This window comes from Dipodomys ordii, unplaced genomic scaffold (genome assembly GCF_000151885.1).
Source record: "Dipodomys ordii isolate 6190 unplaced genomic scaffold, Dord_2.0 Scaffold107, whole genome shotgun sequence".
Taxonomy (NCBI): Eukaryota; Metazoa; Chordata; class Mammalia; order Rodentia; family Heteromyidae; genus Dipodomys; species Dipodomys ordii.
The window spans coordinates 3037707-3059787 of record NW_012267323.1 but is presented as its reverse complement, the minus strand read 5'-3'; the positions used below and the strand labels follow the sequence as shown (position 1 = coordinate 3059787).

The 22081-nt window shown below is 41.8% G+C and overlaps 1 protein-coding gene across 7 annotated transcripts in view; it reads left to right on the top strand.

The window, feature by feature from the left end:
* Rbm6 (RNA binding motif protein 6) overlaps positions 1–20652 on the top strand; it is a 72810-nt gene extending 52158 nt beyond the window's left edge. For 5 of the 7 annotated variants that reach the window (XM_013028184.1, XM_013028183.1, XM_013028185.1 and 2 more), the window contains 15 exons: positions 2514–2588; positions 6031–6091; positions 6892–7152; positions 7465–7625; positions 8206–8303; positions 8931–8973; positions 9120–9201; positions 9449–9534; positions 10387–10533; positions 13319–13414; positions 14781–15041; positions 15710–15784; positions 17080–17177; positions 18959–19088; positions 20422–20652. In XM_013028184.1, coding sequence (XP_012883638.1) covers positions 2514–2588; positions 6031–6091; positions 6892–7152; positions 7465–7625; positions 8206–8303; positions 8931–8973; positions 9120–9201; positions 9449–9534; positions 10387–10533; positions 13319–13414; positions 14781–15041; positions 15710–15784; positions 17080–17177; positions 18959–19088; positions 20422–20547 — 1800 coding nt within the window. In that variant the 3' untranslated portion in view covers positions 20548–20652. Of the gene's footprint in view, positions 1–1448; positions 1607–2513; positions 2589–6030; positions 6092–6891; positions 7153–7464; positions 7626–8205; positions 8304–8930; positions 8974–9119; positions 9202–9448; positions 9535–10386; positions 10534–13318; positions 13415–14780; positions 15042–15709; positions 15785–17079; positions 17178–18958; positions 19089–19374; positions 19464–20421 lie in introns of those variants that run through there. The other 2 variants (XR_001175515.1, XM_013028186.1) reach the window with 2 other exon arrangements.
* Positions 20653–22081: the final 1429 nt, after the last annotated feature.

Sequence of the window (22081 nt, the reverse complement as noted above, 5' to 3'; positions counted from 1 at the left end):
CCCAGGACCAGAGTTCAGGCCCCATGACCGGACCCCTCTCACCCCCCCCCCAAAAAAAGATAAAATTGCTAGTCAGGTAATGGTGGCTCACATCTCTAATCCTAGCTGCTCAGGAGGCTGAGATGTGAGGATTGTGGTTTAAAGCCAGCCTGGGCAAGAAAGTCTGTGAGACTTATCTCCAATTAACCACTGGAAGTGGCACTGTGGCTCAAAGTGGTAGAACACTATTCTAAACAAAAGAGCTCAGGGACAGTGACCAGGCCCTGAGTTCAAGCCCTATAACCCAACAACAAAGATCAAAGTTTTTGATGTGTGCTGACCATTACCTCTGAAAGCTTAGTCTTCAGAAGATTAAAGTGTGCTAAGAAATATACCCATTTGGCCAGTAAGGTGAAGTGATCCCTGCTGATGCTAGTCCTTTCATTATTTAGGACTTGAAATAGCATGTATTAAGCTCTCATATTCCCATGTTAAACATAATATCATGATAATTATTTTTGTTTTTATTTTCATTTTTGACAGTACCTAGGTTTTAACTTTTATTTTCATTTTTGACAATACCTAGGTTTTAACACTGGTCCTCACACTGAGGCACCTTGAATACACCCCAGTTCTTTGTTTTGCTTTTTTGTTATTTTTGCCTAGGAACAGATATGTGTCACCATGCTGAGCTTTTTACATGGTTTAATTTATGTAAATCTTTACAAGTTCCCTAAGAGGTAGGTGCTTTTAATCCCACTTTATATATGAGAATACTATAAGGCAAAGAGGTTAAAAAACCTTTGCTAGGGAACCTAGCCCAGAGTCCATGTTTTGTTTTAGACAGAGTTTACAGAGTAGCCTAAACTGCCCTCAAACTCATAATCCTCCTGCCTCTACCCTCCAGAGTGCTGAGAGAGTCCACACTCTTAAATGTTGTGATGTGATGTGTCTGGATTTAGAAGGGAGCAGACCGTCTTGACTAACTTCCTGAATGAGTAGAATTTAACAGAGTAATGCTCCCTTGATGCTCCCTACTTGTAATGCTTCTCTCATTCCCGATGGTCTCCTGAGCATCGCCCATCTAATACTGAAAGAACTTAATGAGACCAAGGTCCCTTCTCTCTAGCCACAGGTGGATCCAACTCTGACCTTCACCAGCTGGGTGAGCTAGCCTGTCAGAACATGCTTTGATCATCTGGAAATCAGAAATGTTGTTTCATGGATTTAATTAGGGGGATTCACTATGATAATGTACTTAGCAGGTCTGGCTCTGAGTAAGTGCCTAGTAAATGTTAGCAATTTTATTGTTACTGTCCTGTAGCCTTGAGAGCAAGCCAGGAGATAATTTCTCAGAGACCAGATTCTAACCTAGGTAGGTGGGCAGTTTTTCTTTGTTTTTTAACAAGACAATAATCTTATTCTATGTATTTTTCTTGACTCTTTTGGTGTTAAAAGCAGAGAGGTAAAGCATTATTTGACAGATGTATGGATTCAAGCAAGAAACTGAGGTCCAATTGCAAGGAAATGGCTTGTATAACTCAGAGCCCTGTCTGAGGAGACACAGAGGACCCTAGAGGGCGGAGAATGAACACAGCGCAGGGGCTAGTTCCAGAGTCGCATCTCGGTTAGTTCACTTACAAGTGTGGGTGAGGGTCCCTTGTCAGTAGGAAGATTTTTTCCCCCTCTACTCCAATACATACCTGCTGGCTTATATTCACTAAAACTTTTTTTTCTTGATGTGAAGTAGAATCTGTGACTTATCCAAAAATAGGCAAAGGAGCTCTGTAACTGCAGACTTATTGAGCCCCTTTCCCCACCTATTCCTATGTCACGCTTTCCTAAAGGTTTATTTGCCAGTGGGTTGCTCCTTAGATTTCAGGGATGCTTCATTGTGTAAGCTTAGAGCCAGAGTGGTGATATTGCTGCGACCACCTGTGCTGCCACCAGCCATTCACATTTTTCTGCCATAAGAAAAAAAAAATCTGTGAAGCTTTCACCTTCCTTTCTTCCTGTCTTGAGTGTTACACTTTTCTCCTGGTTCTTTTGCCATGCAGCCAATGTTTGAAAGAAAATTTTTAGACACTAAGGTTATAGACCTTTCTACTTTTCCAAGGAGACGTGAGTTAGCAATGGAAAAGAAGAAAATAGAGAGGGCTTCTGTGCCTCTGTGCTGCAGAAGAAAGAATTTGCTTCTTGATAGTGTTGGGGAGCCAATTGAGGGACTTGCCAGAACCTAGGAGAATGTACTACACAACTTCTGGAAGAGTGACTGGGCAAGGACACTCTCCAGCCTGCTGGAACCAAGGCTGAAGACTGATTTCACCTTCTCCAACTTCCCTGCCCTAAACTTAAGCTTGCTTTTTCATACTGCCCCAAGTCTGCGGCTTATAACAGTCATTTCCTTTTATTGGTGAATAAGCTCACTCTATAAAATGTTTCATCTTGGGGACTGGAAAGGCTCTCTACGCCTTCCTGTCTCTCCTTATTTTTCTGAGGATTGAGGTTGATGGCTTCTGTCTTCTTCTTTACAGGGAACTCTAATGATCCATGACAAAGAGGTCACCCTCGAGTATGTACCAAGCCCAGATTTTTGGTACTGCAAACGAGTAAGTACCAATTCTTTAAACATCTGAAAAAGAAAAATAAGTAAGTAAATTCATCCATTCATTCATTTTAAAAAGTGATTGGGTGAGGGGGAATAAGCATGACACATTGACAGGTCTTCCATATTTCCAGGAGTGCTCCTCATTAGAATACATTATCAAAGGCCAAACTCTCCTCCCTGGTTTACTTAAGTTGAAGTGAAGTTCAGGACAAGGTCATCTTGTTTTTCAGGTGCTGCTAAGGCTATTCAGGGTTCTAAGCTTGAATTTTTCCAGGGGCACATGCCATATTTTTGTTGGTTATTAAAAGAATAACCATTCCTTGACTTATAACCTCTTCTCAGTTGCTCTTTTTGAGGGTGATCATAAAGCAACTGATATTTGGAAAGATATTTGGAGAGTGGCTGGGTTCTATGAGAGTTGTCCTTTTATTTTTGGATGTTCTAAGGTTTCTGAGACTATAGAACTTGGCACCATTGCATTTTACATCTGTCAAGCTCCATGTTTTAGAATGGTATATATAAAATTTGGGGACTGTACTCTTACTAGAAGTCTAGATTGTGATTATAATGAGTATGAAAACATAATTTCAGTTTTCATTGTTGCAACTTCACTTAAAAAGACTTCTTATGGGAGAAAGCAAGGGAAGGGGTGACATTGTCCAAAAAGAAATGCACTTATTACCTGACTTATGTAACTGTAACTCCCCTGTATATCACCTTTATAGTAATAATTTTTAAACAAGAATTATTAAAAATATATAAAGTTTCTGAACCATTATTAAAAATATTAAGAAACCTGAAAAATTCAGTAAAATCTTTAGCTTGAAAGCCAAGTGCTAGTGGCTCACACTTATATTTCTAGCTACTCAGGAAACTGAGAGTTGAGAATGAGGTTCAAAGCCAGCCAGAGCAGGCAACTCTGCAAGATCTTTATCTCCAGTGAACCAGCAAAAAGCTGAAATTGTAGGCTCAAGTGATAGAGCACAAGCTGTGAGCAGAAAAGGTGAAAGCAAGAGTGCAAGGCTCAGAATTCAAGCCTCAGTATAGTAGAGGCACCAGAAAAAAAGAACATACAAAAAGAACCTTAGCTTGATATATTTGTCAGTCTCAATAAAATACAACTTGGATTTTCTGGTTGTTATTGGCCCAAAGCACTTATATTTCATAAATATTCCCTTAAGGTTTAGGTTTTTGTGCCAGTCCTAGAGCTTGAAATGAAGGCCTGAGTGCTATCCATTTTGTGCTCAAGGCTAGCACTCTGCCACTCGAGTCACAGTTCCACTTCCAGCTTTTTGGGGGTAACTATTGGATACAAGAGTCTTAGGAACTTTATTGCCCAACCTGGCTTCAGATTCTCAGATCTCAGCCTCCTGAATAGCTAAGATTTTCAGGCATGACAACCAGCACTTGGCAACACCTGACACATTTCTGTGTCACTTAGCTTCTTATCCCAGGAGTGAGGCCAAAAGGAATAATCTCAAAAAGGAGCTCACAGTGCGGTGGTGGCTCACACCTATAATCTTAACAGCTCAGGAATATGAGAAATGAGGATTACCGTTCAAAGCCAGCCTGGGCAGGGAAGTCCGTAAGACTTTTTTTTTTTTTTGCCAGTCTTGGCTTGAACTCAGGGCCTGGGCACTGTCCAAGGCTAGCACTCTACCAAAGCCCCACTTCTGGCTTTTTCTGTTTATATGGTACTGAGGAATTGAACCCAGGGCTTCATGTATGCTAGGCAAGCAGTCTACCACTAAGCCACATTCTCAGCTCCATAAGACTCTTATCTCCAATTCATCACCAGAAAATTGGAAGTGGCTCTGTAGCTTAAAGAGCATTAGCCTCGGGCTGGGAAGGTGGCTCAGTGGTAGAGCGCTTGCCTTGCATGCCTGAGGCCCTGGGTTCGATTCCTCAGCACCACATAAGCAAAATGAAAAAAGCCGGAAGTGGCACTGTGGCTCAAGTGGTAGAGCGCTAGCCTTGAGCTGAAGAGCTGAGGGACAGCACCCAAGCCCAGAGTTCAGGCCCCACAACTGGACCAAAAAAAAAAAAAAAAAAGAGCATTAGCCTTGAACAAAAGAACTCTGGGACAGTGCCCAGGCTCTGAGTTCAAGCCCCATGACTGACAAGGGAAAAAAAAGATTGAGACCTCTTGGCCTAAAGGAAAGATCAAGAAGCTCTTTCATACAAGAAGTTTTGTGTTGTTGTTTTAATTGTATTGTCAAGGTGATGTACACAGGGGTTACAATTACATAAATAAGGTAGTTAGTACTTTTCTAACTTGTTACCCTCTCCCTCTTTTTTCTCCCTTTTCCCCTTTCTCCCCTTCAGCCCCTCCCCACAAGCAGTGGTCTTAAAGCTTCTACTAAACCTAGTATTGAGTACTATTTACACAAATTCTGTTGACCAAAGCAAGACATATGGCCATAGCTTACTTACAGTGGTGAGTTACCTACACCTATGAGGAGGCTCACTGTCACTTCACAATGGAAAGTAGTATGTGTATTATCCACGTATAGAAAAGATAACAGTGAAATAACTGACTAGTGACCATGCTCAAGTTGCATAGCCTCTTTAGACCTCAGTTTCCTCATTTATGAAATGGAAAGATAATAGTGCTTATTTCACTTGTTATTAAAATCAACAAGTAATAACATATAAAGTAGATATGAGCTTTGTAAGTATCATATAGCACATGTTATATGCAGTTTAAGCATTAGCCACTGCTCTAGCTATTCTAGCTAGCAAACTATGTGGTCCAAAGTGTCCATTGTTCTGAGTTAGTGAATATCCCCTTCCTTTAGTGTCCTTCACATAGCTATCACATACATTTTCCTTATTCCTCATTATTAATATTTAAGAAAGGGGTTCATAATTTAGTTCTTCTCAATTCCAGTTAAATAGCAATGGGGAGTTTCATAATCATGAGACCATGGTTTAGGACCATGTTTTAGGTACAGACTAAAACATGACAATGGTTTTTGAAGCAACACTATTCTTTAAGACATTTAACAGTCCCATTTCCTGAGTTAAATTTCTTTCTTTATAGACTCCTGTTCAAGGCAAAGGCATGATGGGCTGTTCCACAATCCAGATGTTTATCATAAGATAGTTGTTAGTGCTTATTGGATCCTGTCTGCATTGTTGTTTAAAAAAAAGCAGATTGGGGAAGGGAAAGGATGGTAGGGGAAAAACAAAGGAGGAGGTAACAATGCTCCATAGGAAATGTACTCATTACCTTACTCATGTAACTGTAACCCCTCTGTACAGTATCTTTACAATAAAAAAAATATTTTTTTTTTTAAAAAAGGAAGGGTATCAGGTTCTTTAGATTTTTCAGGATATCCTAAGCTATAGCTTGTTTCAGTTTTTGGCAAGTGCTACTGTTCTATAGTCACAAAGTTTTTAAGAATGTTCACAGTCAAATTGAACTCATTCCTTTTTTTCAGTGTAAGGCCAGTACTGGTGGACATCAGTCTTCATGTTCATTCTGCAAGGGTCCAAGAGAAGGTAAGCAGTAGAAGACATGGGGCTTATCTTACTCATTGAACACGTTTTATTTTTCTGAGTAGCTAGGATTATAGGCATGAGCCCCCCAGTGCCCAGCTTCTTCCTTTGTTTTTTGTTTTGTTTTTGTTTTTTGTCAATCAGAGGGCTTGAACTCTGGGCCTGGGTGCTGTCCCTCAGCTCTTTGGCTCAAGGCAAGTGCTCTACTACTTGAGCCACAGCACCATGTTCAGTTTTCTTGTGGTTAATTGGAGATAAGAGTCTCACTGGATTTTTCCTGCCTGGGTTGGCTTTTTGAACCATGATCCTCAGATCTCAGCCTCCTAAGTAGTTAGAATTATAGGCGTGAGCCACTGGCACCCAGCTTTCTTTGTTTTTTGACACAGGATCTTGGTATGTAGCCTAATTGGTCTGGAACTCACTAGGTAGCTCAGGCTAACCTCAAATTTCATATTGCTCTGCTTTAGTCTCCTGAGGGCTGGGACCTCATTTTGTCTTACAGTTAGGTCTAGCAGTGTATTCTGATGGATTTGTTATATTTGGATATTTTATAAGTGATAGAAAGTTCATAAGATTTTCTTAAATACTTGGATAGTTAACTTTTTTGAACTGTTTTATGTGCTGCCTCATTAGCTTAGTAGAATAAGTCTTTTCTCAACAACTGTCAGACTTTTTGTAGATATTTCTGAAGTATATTAAAGGTATTCCAGTATAAGTAGGTAAGGAGGATTGAAGTACTAGTGTTTTTTTTTTTTAAATAAAACCTTATATGGATTCTCTTTCTGTTTATATTCTACTGACAGATGTCAAACAAGAATTAGTAGCCTACCCTCAACCTCAGAAAACATCCATACCAGTTCCATCAGAAAAGCAGCCCCCACGGCCTGCTGATAAGGAACTTGAATCTAGGAAGCGGGAAGATGGCCAAGAAGCACGCTTGGGATATCAAAAGAGAGAAGCAGAAAGATACTTGTCTCATTCTCGGAGGGAAGGGCTTACTTTCCGAAGAGACCGAGACAAGGAACAGTGGTCTGGAGATTCACGCCAGGATGGAGAGAGCAAAAGTAAGTGGTTTATCTGTACATGTTACCAGACTATGAGAATATAGATGACTGATAATGTGGCTAGTCGCCAGCTGCTTGTCCAGACCCTAATGGTTATAGAAGTAATTGTTTTTTGTCAGCCTTACTGTGCTAATTGAAAGAATCTACATCCTCCAAATAGCAAGTTGCTATAAATTCAGTGTGGAATTATCTTAGTATTGGTAAAGAAAGGTAGGAAGTACTTACCTAGAGTAAAAAGTGACCATTAGGCTCTTGAAACTTAAAATATTTCTTTTTCTTTCTTCCTTTCCTATTTGTTTTTGGTTCATACAGCCATCATGCTAAAACGCATCTATCGTTCCACTCCACCTGAGGTGATAGTGGAAGTGCTGGAGCCCTATGTCCACCTTACTACTGCCAACGTCCGTATCATCAAGAACAGAACTGGCCCCATGGGCCACACTTACGGCTTTATAGACCTCGACTCCCATGCAGTGAGTTCTCCCCCATTTTGAAATAGTCTAAAGACAGCTGGCTAAAGAACCCTCAGAAGCTGGAGGGGGTGGTACACACTTGTAATCCCAGCGTCCAGGAGGCTGAGGCAGGTGGATGGTGAATTTGAGGCCAGCTGAACTGTGTAGAAATTTGCAGACCAGCCTGCATACATAACATGACCCTGTTCCAAAAAATTAAAATATAAAAATACTTTCTTTTGGGTCTAATGTTCATTCAAGTGAGGTGATTATTCTCAAAAGTTAGAACTCAGATGAGCTAGCTACTGAACAGGCTAGTATCTGAGGATTGAGGTTTGGAGGCAGCCCAGGCAAATTTGAGAGACTCATTTCCTAATAACCAACAAAAAGCCAATGGTGGAGATATGGCTCATGTGATAGAACATGAGTAAAAAGGCGTGAGGCCCTGAGTTCAAGCTTCTAGTACCAGAGCAAAAGAAAAGAAAAATAACAAAAGATTGTGCTTCTTAAATTTCTCTTCTGAGAAGGCAAATTGTGTAGTTATCTTTCTCAGGGTTGACTTTTTCTGTCTTGGGGTTCAAGTGTGACTTTGGTTCTCTAGGAAGCTCTTCGGGTAGTGAAGATCTTGCAGAACCTTGATCCACCATTTAGCATTGATGGGAAAATGGTAGCTGTAAACCTGGCCACTGGCAAACGAAGGTAAGTTAGAGGGATGAAGATCCTTTTGTGGTACCCTCTGTCCAGTCTTTGAGGAGAAATTCTTTCTGGCTGGACAGACAATAAGGTGTAAAGTGTTGTCAGTTGCTACATTTTTATTTCCTGTAGCCTGTCTTGAGCTGACACTAGAATTGTTTTCTTTCTTAAGTAACATTATTAGGTACTTTAAGCTTTTGTGTGGTAGCTTTGTGTCTCAAATGATGTCTTGAATATGCAGGAAAAAAAAAGTGATACATCCATGTCTGTAGAATCCAAAGTAAATGCTGTCTTGACTTTCCCTACAATGCTAAGAAATCTAATCCTCCTTTACTCTTTTACTTGTCTTCTCCAAGGAATGGAAACTGGTAAATGTATCAAAGAGACAGGTTTACAGAGATAAGGCAATTTTTGCTTTAGCACTCTTCACTCAATTGCTTTTTTGCTCTAGCAGATGGCTTTCAGGAGAATCCAGCTGCTGCTTCCCTCAGGATTATCTAGATCACTGCTATCTGGGTTGGTTTCTTTCCCTGAAAAATGGGGAAGATAATTTCTCAGTGAATCTATAGTATAAGGCATTCCTCAAATACTTTTTGGTAGCAGGCTCTTGACATGTTATGTTATTTGTTGCAGAAATGATTCTGGGGACCATTCTGACCACATGCATTACTATCAGGTAGGCTTTTAACAGGTAGGGAGTCTTCTGTTAAAATCATCAGGTGAAAAAAAATCAGGAGGCTGAAAAGTGATTTTGAGTTTTCTGCAGTGAGTGATAAAGAGTTTGTGGCTATTGGATAATTTTAACTTGCTTTTCTCTAATAGGGTAAAAAATATTTTCGAGATAGGAGAGGAGGTGGCAGAAATTCAGACTGGTCCTCAGATACAAATCGACAAGGACAACAGTGTAAGTAACTTTTATTTTATTTCTCTTGTTCTTGTTTGCTTATTACTCATTATTTGAAATGTGTGTCTCAAAGTTAGTAAAGAATAGGTTGTTGAGTGGGAATCCTCATTCAAAGAGAGCACTGTGTTTATTTACTCTTCATCTGTTTGGGTTGGCTACCCAAGTTATTAGGCCATTCTTGGTGAGGTCCCAGTAAGAGCTTCATTGGACAGTGACTAATGTTGGCTCTGATTTTTATTTTATATAGCATCATCTGACTGCTACATATATGATTCTGCTACTGGCTACTATTATGACCCCTTGGCAGGAACTTATTATGACCCCAACACCCAGGTGAGTTTTGGCTTTGTTTTCTTTGTCCATAATCCTTTTGAGAAAAACACCCATAATTTGTCACTTGAAAATATTATTCCCTGGCCAGGTGCCAGTGGCTCACACTTGTAATCCTAGCTACTCAGCAGGCTGAGATCTAAGGATTGCAGTTCAAAACCACCTGGGCAGGAAAGTTCATGAGGCTCTTACCTCCAAATTAACCACCAAAAAGCCAGAAGTAGAGCTGTGGGCTCAAGTAGTAGAGCATTGATCCAGATATCTGCTAAGGGCAGCACCCAGACCCAGGAATGGCACCAAAACGAAACAACAACAACAAAAAACCCCAACAATTCCTGAGGGCTGGGAAAGTGGCTCAGTGGTTAGAGTGCTTGCCTCACATGCATGAGGAACGCATGAGAACCTGGGTTCGATTCCTCAGAACCACATAAGCAGAAAAAGCTGGAAGTGTTGCTGTGGCTCAAGTGGTAGAGCATTAGCCTTGAGCTGAAGAGCTAAGGGACAGCGTCCAGGTCCAGAGTTCAAGCCCCACAATCAACAAAAAAAATAATTATTCCTGGATTCTTGGAATGCTCATTGCATGAACAGTGGAAAAGTTTAAATTTATGGAATTTGAATGATGCCTATATGAAAAATTAATGCCTTGTGGCATTACAGGTAAGAATAGTGCTACTCTTGGAACAATGTACATTGGGTGATCTGGATATGTCCTGGCCCTTGGAATGAATTGATATGGATTCTTGGGCTTGTGAGTAAGAGAACTCTTTTCCTTAGAAGGATACTATGCTCCTTAGACTTGGAATTGTGGAAAAGTGAAACATTTAATAGACTTACTTCTTTTCAACTGTATCACAGCAAGAAGTCTATGTGCCTCAGGACCCTGGCTCGCCTGAGGAAGAAGAAATCAAGGAAAAGAAACCTACTAATCAAGGAAAATCAAGTAGTAAGAAGGAAGTATCTAAAAGAGATAGCAAGGAGAAAAAAGACAGAGGAATGACAAGGGTAAGGCAACTTGTAAGTCTACTATCTTTTTTTGGGGGGGGGAGAGGGGGTCCAGTCGTGGGGCCTGAACTCTGGGCCTGGGCACTGTCCCTCAGCTCTTCAGCTCAAGGCTAGCGCTCTACCACTTGAACCACAGCGCCACTTCTGGCTTTTTTCTTTTTGCTTATGTGGTGCTGAGCAATCAAACCCAGGGCTTCATGTATGCAAGGCAAGCGCTCTACCACTGAGCCACCTTCCCAGCCCCTCTTTTCTAATCTTATACTGTCATATGTTGCACTTAGCATTTTATTTCATTTTTACGGGGGGTGGGGGGATGTTGTGGAGAAGGGACAGTACTTAGGTTGTAGCTAAGGATTTTAGGCTTTTCAGATAGGAATTCTACTACTTGATTCACTCTCCCAGCTCATTTTGCTATCCTTTTTTTTTGGTCAGTCACTGGGCTTGAACTCTAAGCCTGGGTGCTATCCCTGAGCTCTTCAGCTCAAGGTGAATGCTCTGCCACTTGAGCAACAGTGCCACTTCCAATATTTTCCGGATAGGTTCACACTTTTTCACTTCACCAGCCTGAACTGCAATCCTCCTACTTAAATGTCTTTTTGGCTGAGATGACGGAAATGTACCACTGTAATCAGCTGGCCTTAAGGCACAGAATTCTGGTCTCAGTCTACTGAATAACCAGGATATGTCTTCTCTCTCTCTCTCTCTCTCTCTCTCTCTCTTTCTCTCTCTCTCTCTTTCTCTCTCTTTCTCTCTTTCTCTGTCTTCCTTCTCTCTCTCTCGTACTGGGGTTTGAACTCAAGGCCTTGCAGTTCCTATTTGTTGCTTGTTTCATTACCACTTAAGCCATGTCTTCCACCCAGCTTTTTGTTGTTGTTGTTGTCGTCGTTGGTTGTGGTGCTTTGAACATGGGGCTGGGCACAGGGCCTAGGCACCGTTGTTGAGCTCTTTTGCTCAAGGCTAGCACTCTATCACTTCCACAGCTCTACTTCTTGCCCTTTCAGGAGTTTAGTGGTGATAAGATTCTTATAGACTTTATTGATGGGGCTGACTTTGAACTGCAATCCTCAGTGCTCAGCCTCTCCTGAGTAGTAGGATTATAAGCTTCAGACACCAGAGCCCAGCCAGCCCAGCTTTTTGCTGATTATTTTGGATATGGAATCAATGGACTTTTCTTCTGAACCTCTATACCTGGATCTCAGTCAATATCCTAAGTTAGTAGGATTACAGGAATGAGGCACAGGTATGCAGCTAATATTTTTTCCTTAGAATAAACTGCTTCCTAACCAGGTACCAGTGACTCATGAGTGAAATTCTAGCACCTCAGGAGGCTGAGATCTGAGGATTGCAGTTCAAAGTCAGACCAGGCAGGAAAGTGTGTGAACCCCTTTTTTTTTTGGGAGGGGGTCTGGTTGTGGGGCCGCACTCTGGGCCTGGGCGCTGTCCCTCAGCTCTTCAGCTCAGGGCTAGTGCTCTACCACTTGAGCCACAGTGCCACTTCTGGCTTTTTTCTTTTTGCTTATGTGGTGCTGAGGAATCGAACCCAGGGCCTTAGGCATGCAAGGCAAGTGCTCTACCACTGAGCCACTTCCCAGCCCCAAGTGTGTGAACTCTTTTTTTTTTGGGGGGGGGTCTGGTTGTGGGGCCTGAACTCTGGGCCTGGGCGCTGTCCCTCAGCTCTTCAGCTCAAGGCTAGCGCTCTACCACTTGAGCCACAGCGCCACTTCTGGCTTTTTTCTTTTTGCTTATGTGGTGCTGAGGAATCGAACCCAGGGCCTCGTGCATGCAAGGCAAGCGCTCTACCACTGAGCCACCTTCCCAGCCCCAGGGTGTGAACTCTTATCTCTGCTAAACTACAAAAAAAAAAAAAAAAAGCTGGAAGTGGAGCTGTGGCTGAAGTGGTAGAGTGCTAGCCTTGAGCACAAAAGCTCAGGGACAATGCCCAAGCTATATGTAAATGTCTCATCTGGTGCCTACCATAATAATAATCACATAATCTATACTAAATGTTATATGGGATTTTGTTTGGTTGGCTGGTTGATTTTTGGTTCTGGTGATTGAACCCAGGGACTTTCACAGATTAGGCAGATGGTCTACTGCTGAGCTATATCCCAAGCTCTAAAATAATTAAGTTAGTAAAGACTTTAACCAGTGGCTCACACCTGTAATCCTACTCAGGAGGCTGAGATCTGAAGACCATGGTTCAAAGCCAGCCTGGGTAGGAAAGTCTGAGACTCTTATCTCCAATTAACCACCAGAAAACCAGAAGTGGCACTATGGCTTAAGTGGTAGAGTGCCAGCCTTGAGCTGAACAGCTTAGGGACAGTGCCCAGGCCCAGAGTTTAAGCCCCACACCTGACCTTCCTCCCTCTTCCCCTCTCCCCCCCAACAAAAGGTCTCTATATTTCAGAAGTACTTATAGCAACATTATACATACTTGGAGGTTTGGAGGTTCAGAAAACCAAACAAATCAATGGGGCTTTTTTTTTTTTGGTCTGTTGTGGGGCTTGAGCTCAGGGCCAGGGCACTGTCACTGAGCTTTTGTGCTCAAGGCTAGTGCTCTACCACTTTGAGCCACAGTGCCACTTCTGGTTTTCTGGTGGCTAATTGGAGATAAGAGTCTCATGGACTTTTTTTTGCTAGGGCTGGCTTTGAACTGTGATCCTCAGATCCTCATCTCAGTAACTAGAATTATGTTATGAAGAGCCATTAGTACCCAGCTAGGGTTAACTCTTAACCTAGTTGTTATGAATGAATATCATATAAGATTACCTCTGGTTTGGCTTAGTTTCAAGAAAATGTCAGTGAGGGGAAACCTCCCCCAGAAGATGTCTTTAAGAAGCCTCTGCCTCCCACTGTGAAGAAAGAAGAGAGTCCCCCTCCAGTAAGTCCTTCTTTAAGGTTCTTTGAGCTTCTTCGAAAGGTTGGTACTTTCAATCTCTTGTGTCTCACAAATACGGACTCTGTATATGTGAATATGTACCTATGAGATACCTAAAAGAGTAAGATAGTTTTTGCCAGTTCCACCTTATTAATTCATCTCATTGTAGCATCTACCCACATCATTTACCCATATCTTTTCTCAGGAGCCAGTTCTTTCTGAATGCTTTTTAAGGTGGCTTTTAGTATACCTCTGAAATCACTTATTATGTATCACTATATATAGCTTTGATGAACTTTTTGTTTCTTTGCAGGGATGGGGAGCCTTTTTTCTGCCAGGGGCCATTTGGATTTTTTTTTGGGGGGGGGTCCGGTCGTGGGGCCTGAACTCTGGGCCTGGGTACTGTCCCTCAGCTCTTCAGCTCAAGGCTAGCGCTCTACCACTTGAGCCACAGCGCCACTTCCGGCTTTTTTCTTTTTGCTTATGTGGTGCTGAGGAATCGAACCCAGGGCCTCAGGCATGCAAGGCAAGCATTCTACCACTGAGCCACCTTCCCAGCCCTATTGTTATAAGTTTATAGTGGGGTTACGGTTACATAAGTCAGGTAAAGAGTACATTTCTTTTTGGGCAATGTCACCTCTTCCCTCCCAGTTCATTTGGATATTTATAATATTCATGAACAACAAAAATTAATACAAGTAGACAGCCATAGGCAGCTGACAGGAAGCATTGGGAATCATGTTGTGTCTGTCCCATCATGAATCAAATGATTTTGCAGGCTTTATATGGCTCTTAAGTCAGATTCCCCACCCCCAGACAGTGATTTAGAGGTGTTCCTCACTTCTTTATAAAATTTGTTAATTCTTTTGCTATTTTCTTTTTTTTTTTTTTTTTTTGGGTCCGGGCGGGGGCCTGAACTCTGGGCCTAGACGCTGTCCCTCAGCTCTTCAGCTCAAGGCTAGCGCTCTACCACTTGAGCCACAGTGCCACTTCCGGCTTTTTTCTTATGTGGTGCTGAGGAATCGAACCCAGGGCCTCAGGCATGCAAGGCAAGCGCTCTACCACTGAGCTACCTTCCCAGCCCTCTTTTGCTATTTTCTATGCATATTCCCTTTTCTCTATCTTCTCTTCATTCTCTTGCTAAAATCATTTACATGGGAACTTCTCTGGTTTACAGTAAGCCAGGGACATAATCAAACTCTAGTCATAATGCTTTCATCTAGGAAATGGACAACAAGGTTATTGGTCCAGTTTTGAATCCAGGTTGTTACTGCAACTGAAGGAGAACAAAGGAGATACATCAGAATATCTAAAAAATGGGCCCCCAAATGTAGGTTGAGTTTGATGTTGATCCTTGGCCTTCTTCCAGCCTAAGGTAGTAAACCCATTGATTGGCCTCCTGGGTGAATATGGAGGAGACAGTGACTATGAAGAAGAAGAAGAAGAAGAACAGACCACTCCCCTGCAGCCTCGCACAGCACAGCCCCAACAGCGGGAAGAGCTGACCAAGAAGGAGAATGAAGAAGACAAACTCACTGACTGGAATAAACTGGCTTGTCTGCTCTGCAGAAGGCAGTTTCCCAATAAAGAAGTTCTAATCAAACACCAGCAGCTGTCAGATCTTCACAAGGTATTATTTATACTTAATTGATCTTAGCCAAAAGGCTGAGAAGTGATGTGAGTCCATGATGTTTTAGATTTTGACTCTTAGCATTGATGAACATTATGGGAATAAAGGAGCTTATGCTATCTTTCCTTGACCTATATTGTCTCCAGTTCCTATCAGTTGGACTTGAATCAAATTCAAAAATGAATTTTGTTCCATTTTTTATTCATGAAGTGCTTTGAATTAAGACTGGCCCCCACTTTAAAGAAGTTCAGAGTATAGACCGAAGACAAGCAATATGACTATGACACCAGATACAAACGAATAGTAGAAAGAAAGAAAGTTGACTTCACTGAGTTGATCATTTTAGTTTTGCCACTAACTTAATAGTTAGACCTCAGACCTTTTCTTCTTTGGTACTTGGCAGCTTCACCTGGTTTTTCTCCGGCTGTAACAATATGCAGTTCTCCCTATAAGTGATTCAACACTGCTATCTCTTCATGTAGTGATTATTGTTATGAACTCCAGTCTTCCTATTTATAACCAAGGAGCCAAATTATGAACAAAGCTTCTAGATGGACTCATGTCCTTCCATACTCCCAGAAGATGTTGTAAGATAAGAACTGTATTTAAATTTTCTCTCAATACAGAAACCACTTTTACTAGGCTTACAGAATTCCTTCTTTTCTCAGCAAAACTTAGAAATCCACCGGAAGATCAAACAGTCGGAGCAGGAATTAGCTTACCTGGAGAGGAGAGAACGGGAGGTAAATTTTGATTGTTACTCCTTAACCTCTAACTGCTTTTGTTCTATGATGTATACTTTAAAAATCACTTTATAGGCTATACTTATCACTCTTCACAAGAAGACAAAGAACAAGAGAGAGGTCCCAAAACATGATATATATACATTACTTACTTTTTCTACATTGAAATGGATACATTTTATTGTTTATACCTTGGTAGAATTGATATTTTTCTAAATGGTGGTATTAAGTTCTCCAGATAGATAAAATAGCATTCTTCTTTCTTCCTCAGCTTTTAAATCAGTTGTAAAAAGGAAGGAGTTAGGCAGGGCAGCTAAATACCATCTTTCGCTATTAAATTTTAGACTAAGTTGAAAAAGGCTTAGTGTGAGTGTGAGAGCTAAATGGACTTACTAAACAGCATGAGTATATAGACTCACTGGGCCCAATCATGAGATCCAGTTGGCTTGGGTGGGTTTTTCATGTTAGTTAAGAATCTATGATTGTCCGGGCACTGGTGGCTCACACTTGTAATCCTAGCTACTCAGGAGGTTGAGATCTGAGGATCACAGTTCAAAGCCAGCCCAGACAGGAAAGTCTGTAAGACTCTTATCTCCAATAAACCACTAGAAACCCGAAGTGGCGCTGTGGCTCAAGCGGTAGAGCGCTTGCCTTGAGCTGAAGAGCAGAGAGATAGCACCCAAGCCCAGGGTTCAAGCCCCATGACCGACCAAAAAACAAAAAAAAAGAATCTCTGATTAGTCATGGTGGTTCACATCTGTAATCCCAGCAACTCAGAAGTCTAAATAGCAAGAAGGACCACAAGTTTGAGGCCAGACTGAATTACATACCAAGGTTATGTCTAAAAAAAAAAAAAAGATAAATAAAATGAGACTAGAGGCACAGGTTAAATAGTACAGTGTTTGTGTCATAAGTGCAAGTCCCTGAATTCAAATCCCAGCGTCATAATTAATTAAATCCACCTATAGAGGTCTATGGAGGAATTTTCTGCTTCTGCTTTACATAAAGGGAAAAGGTAGCTGAGCTCAGGTATACCAGCTTTATTTTTTACAAATTTGCCAGTCAGAAAACTCACTGCTTTCTTTAGAAGAATGTGGAGGAATGAAAGTTCAGGAGGGACCAATTGAGTTATCCTTCACATTTGAAAAAAAAAAAATCAAAGATTCAGATGAGCCCAGTCTGGGTACATAGCAAAACCCTATTATTTCCACCTCAAAATTAGCAGTTGAGTAGAGCTTCCCAATTCATCAACCCCTTCTGGTGAAAAATATCAGGTCTGTTCTGCTCACCAACAGGGGAGATTTAAAGAAAAAGGAAATGATCGCAGGGAAAAGCTCCAATCTTTTGACTCTCCAGAAAGGAAACGGATCAAATACTCCAGAGAAACTGACAGGTATGACAGAAATTCTTCATTCACCCATAGCTTCAAGACCTAGTAATAAAATCATCTTCTCCAAGTATTATTTTTTGATGATATGTACAGTGAATAGAGGAAGTTTAGGCAATAATATGTCTTACAAAATAGAGAAATCCAATGAGATCGAATAACAGGAGGGAATTTCAGTTGGAGGAAACTGCATACAAGTACAAAAAAGCTTATGGTGGGGGCCAGGATGGTGGCTCAGTGGTAGAGTGCTTGCCTTGGTTCATGAGGCCCTGGGTTAGATTCCTAAGCACCACATAAGCAGAAAAGCTGGAAGTGGCAGTGTGGCTCAAGTGGTAGAGCGCTAGCCTTGAGCTGAAGAGCGGAGAGACAGTGCCCAGGCCCAGAGTTCAGGTCCCACGACTGACCAAAATAAAAGCTTATGATGTATTGAGGAGTTACAAGTTATTTGATGAGCAATACATTCTGCTCAATTGCAGAAAATAACCCTAGTCCAAAGATGGAGGCCACTTCATGAGGTTTGTACACCTTGAACACCATGCTAAGATTTTTTTCATTAGGGGAACCTGGAATGACTTTTAAGCAGGATATTAATCTAGCTTTGCTTTTTAGAGGTTGCTAAGTATGTGGAAGATGAGTTTGTAGAGAATTGTGCAGCTTGTGTTGTGAGTCAAGTGAAAGATCATGATGTTCTGAGAACAGTCTGTGAATGTGTTAAATCTACCAGGCTTATTAAAAACAGTGGCTCAAGCCTAGCTACTTGAGAAGCAGAGATTTGGAGGACCACAGAGGCCAACCTAGGGGTAAAAAAGTTTGCAAAGCTGGCACCTACTCAGGAGCCTGAGACCTGAAGGATCAAAACCAACCTGAGTAGAACTATTTGTGAGATTCCATTTCCAATTCTCCAACAAAATGTAGGACTAGACCAGGTACCAGTAGCTCATACCTGTAATCATAGCTACTCAGATTTGAGGACCGGGGTTTGAAGCTAACTTGGGCAGGAAAGCCCTTATAAGACTCTTATCTTCAGTTAACCACCAAAAGAAAGAAGCTAGAAATGGAGCTGTGGATCAAGTGCTAGAGCACTAGCCTTGAGCACAAAGCTCAGGGACAGTGCCTGGTTCCTAAGTTCAAGCCAGTCTGGCCTCATGTAAATTTTTTTTTTTTTTTTTTTTTGGGTCCGGTCGTGGGGCCTGAACTCTGGGCCTGGGCGCTGTCCCTCAGCTCTTCAGCTCAAGGCTAGCGCTCTACCACTTGAGCCACAGTGCCACTTCCAGCTTTTCTTTTCTTTTTGCTTACGTGGTGCTGAGGAATCGAACCCAGGGCCTCGAGCATGCAAGGCAAGCGCTCTACCACTGAGCCACCTTCCCAGCCCAGCCTCATGTAAATTTAACCTGTGTGAATTCCTACCAATTTTCTCCTGGACAAATGGTTTGTCTTCCTTTCTTCTTATACTTCTAGGTCATAAACTCTTCCATTTCAGATACACATTCCTGTTGAAACTCATTTTAGATGATGAACCCATTAGAGTTTGTATTCTCAAATTGTATTGCTGTAGTAGATATTCACTGCACCTAATCTTTGCTTCTTTCTTGTGTCCTTTCCCATAAACAGGACCAAATCTCACTCATTGCTGTATTCCCAAAACAAGCTTAGCATACAGGTAGTAGATACTGAGTCGTATTACTTTATATACTTTATAGGAGGCAGATCTGAATCAAGAAGACAGAGGTATTTGTTAAGCTCACAGCAGGTCACCTTGGAAGTAATGTTATATCTGCTTCTTATAGTGATCATAACCCTGTTGATAAAGAAGACTTAGACACTAGCAGCAAAGGAGGCTGTGCCCACCAGACTACTGGCTGGAGGAAAGGAGCTGGACTGGGATATAGTCATCCTGGATTGGGTTCGTCTGAAGAGGTGAAATGGTTTCTGTTTTGTCTGGGGCTATGTGATCCTGGAATATAGTTCACTCTCACTCTCTGGCCTAGAGTGAGTGTTATCCTCGCCTTTCAGCTGGGATTTTTTTTTTCTACCATAGATGTAGGGTGTGAGAATTGAGGAACCCTTCTCCCTTCCCCCTGCCCCCCCCCCCCCCCCCCCCCCCATTTGAACTAGAGATTGAACTCTTGTGCCTTGTACTTTCTGGGTAAGCACTCTTACCATTTGAGCCAGGAACCTCTCAGTCTTGATCTTTATGTTATAGCATGGCGTGCTGGGCCCTTGGATGTTTGATTGGTGATAGGAAGAAGAGGGAGAAGTTGAAATGGGGTTCATCATACTTTTACATAAAGGGTAAGCATTGAGGCAGTATGAGACTCCATCAGTTTGAGAATAAAGGCTCATTTAGTAAAAAGAACCAATGAGCCAGGTGCCGGTGGCTCCTTACTACTCAGGAGACTTGTAATCCTCACTATGAGGATCATGGTTCAAAGCCGATCTGTGCAGGAAAGTCTATGAGACTCTTATCTCTAATAAACTATCAAGCCAGAAGTGGAGCTGTGGCTCAAGTGGTAGAACACCAGCCTTGAGTAAGCAGCTCAGAGACAAGCCTCCAGGCCCTGAGTTCAAGCCCAAGGACTAGCATCCCTCCCCTCGCCCTCCCCCAAAAAAGAGCAATAGAAGGTACAAAAGTCAGAGACATCTGCTATGAAAAGAATTGTGAGCAGACATCTTTATTGGCTAAAATGTTAAGAGAATGTAGTTAGTGTTGGCTTTGGAAGGAAATACTCATATTTCAGGAAGAGCCTTAAGAAAAACAGATAAATCTGGGCACTAGAATCATGCTTTAATTCTAGCTATTCAGAAGATTGAGATCTGAGGATTGAAGTTTTAAGTCATCCCACACAGGTAGAGACTTACCTTCAGCTAACCAGGTAAAAGCTGAAAGTGGCTCAAGTGGTAGAGTGCCAGCCTTGAGTGAAAAAGCTAAACAAAAGCATGAGGCTTTAAGTTCAAACCCCAATACTAGCACAACAAAAGAAAAAGGTACACAGAGGAAAATTTGTCCCTTTGGGGAAAATGCCTGCACAGGAGATTAATTTCTTTCCTTTAGAGTTTCTTATACCTCTTGTATGAGATATGTCATGGTGCACCGTCCCTCTTTATTCATCTTGGATATTTAATGTAAACATCTTAAAAATTATCCTGTATCTTGCTCTATATTGCCCTAGAAATGCTTGTGATCAAAGATGAATTAACTCTGAAGCTAATTGATTCAGAGGTCCCATTCATTCTTTGTCTTTTTTTGCAGACTGAAGGCCGAATGAGGGGACCTGGTGTTGGGACACCAGGAAGAATCAGCAAGAGACAGTCTAATGAGACTTACCGAGATGCTGTTCGAAGAGTCATGTTTGCTCGGTATAAAGAACTAGATTAAGAATGGAGACAAGTCCTACAGGACAAAACCTCCTTCTTGTTTTGTTTGTCTGTCTCTCCTTTTGTTTTGTTACTGTTCTTGCTGCTAGAACTTTTTTAAATAAACTTTTTTTCAATGTGATTATATTTTGTAAACATTTCCCTCAAAGATAAGAAGAGGGTAGAGTTAATGGTAGGAGGTAGAGAATGCTTAAGTGTGGGCTTATCTGAAATGGTAGCTACTTCCAAAATGAGCTTGGAAACACTACCTTCTGGCCACATGAGAGAGTAGAGGAACATAGTGATGTGAATGCTAAGTTCATTCATCCAGTCAATGAAAATAGCATCTCATTATTTATGTCTATTTTTTAGTTAACTGCTAAAGTGGATCACATTTTCTTTTTTTTTTTTTTTCTTTTTTTGGGGGTGGGGTCTGGTCGTGGGGCCTGAACTCTGGGCCTGGGCGCTGTCCCTCAGCTCTTCAGCTCAAGGCTAGCACTCTACCACTTGAGCCACAGCGCCACTTCCGGCTTTTTTCTTATGTGGTGCTGAGGAAGAACCCAGGGCCTCGAGCATGCAAGGCAAGTGCTCTACAACTGAGCCACCTTCCCAGCCCATGGATCACATTTTCATATGCTGTTTTACTACTCATTATAGCTTTGAAAGCTCTCTTTTGACTTTCCTGTTAGAGAGGGTACAGTGCAATGGCTATTTCTCTTGAGTACCTTCTGGATGCTTAATGTTTCATATTTTGTATAATCACTACAAGTTACCCTAAGATAATCACTCCTTTCCAACCACCAGTCCAGAGCTAAAACTCACAGAGATCTGCTCTCTTTTAAATTTTTCTCAGCCTACTATCATAACATGTACCATTTCACGAAGATTGCTTCAAAAGACAGCTTTGGAGCGGGGTGCCAGTGGCTCATGCCTATAATCCTCAGGAGGCTGAGATGTGAGGATTGTGGTTCAAAGCCAGCCCTGGCAGGAAAGTCCCTGTGAGACTCTTACCTCCAATTAACTACCAGAAAACCTAAAGTGGTGCTGTGGCTCAAGTGGTAGAGCGTTAGAGCGCTTGCCCGGAGCTGAAGAGCTCCAGAGTTCAAGGCCCATGACAGACAAAAAAAGAAAAAAAAAAAAAGACAGCTTTGAGGGGAAAAAAGTGTTTGAAGTTTAAAGGGATCCTTTATGAACCCATAACAACTTTTATTTTGGGGGGCGGTGTCCGGTCGTGGGACCTGAACTCTGGGGCCTCAGCTCTTCAGCTCAAGGCTAATGCTCTACCACTTGAGTCACAGCACCACTTCCACCTTTTTTCTTTTTGCTTATGTGGTGCTGAGGAATCAAACCCAGGGCCTCAGGCATGCAAGGCCAAGCGCTCTACCACTGAGCCACCTTCCCAGCCACAACTTTTTTTTTTTTTAATGGTACTAAGATTTGAAAATATATGGCCAGAGTCTGAAGTAGGAGGATGAAGAGTTCCAAGACCAACCCTTTTCTTGGGAAAGAAAGAAGTAGGGCACCATTAGCACATGTATAATAATCCTAGCTACTCA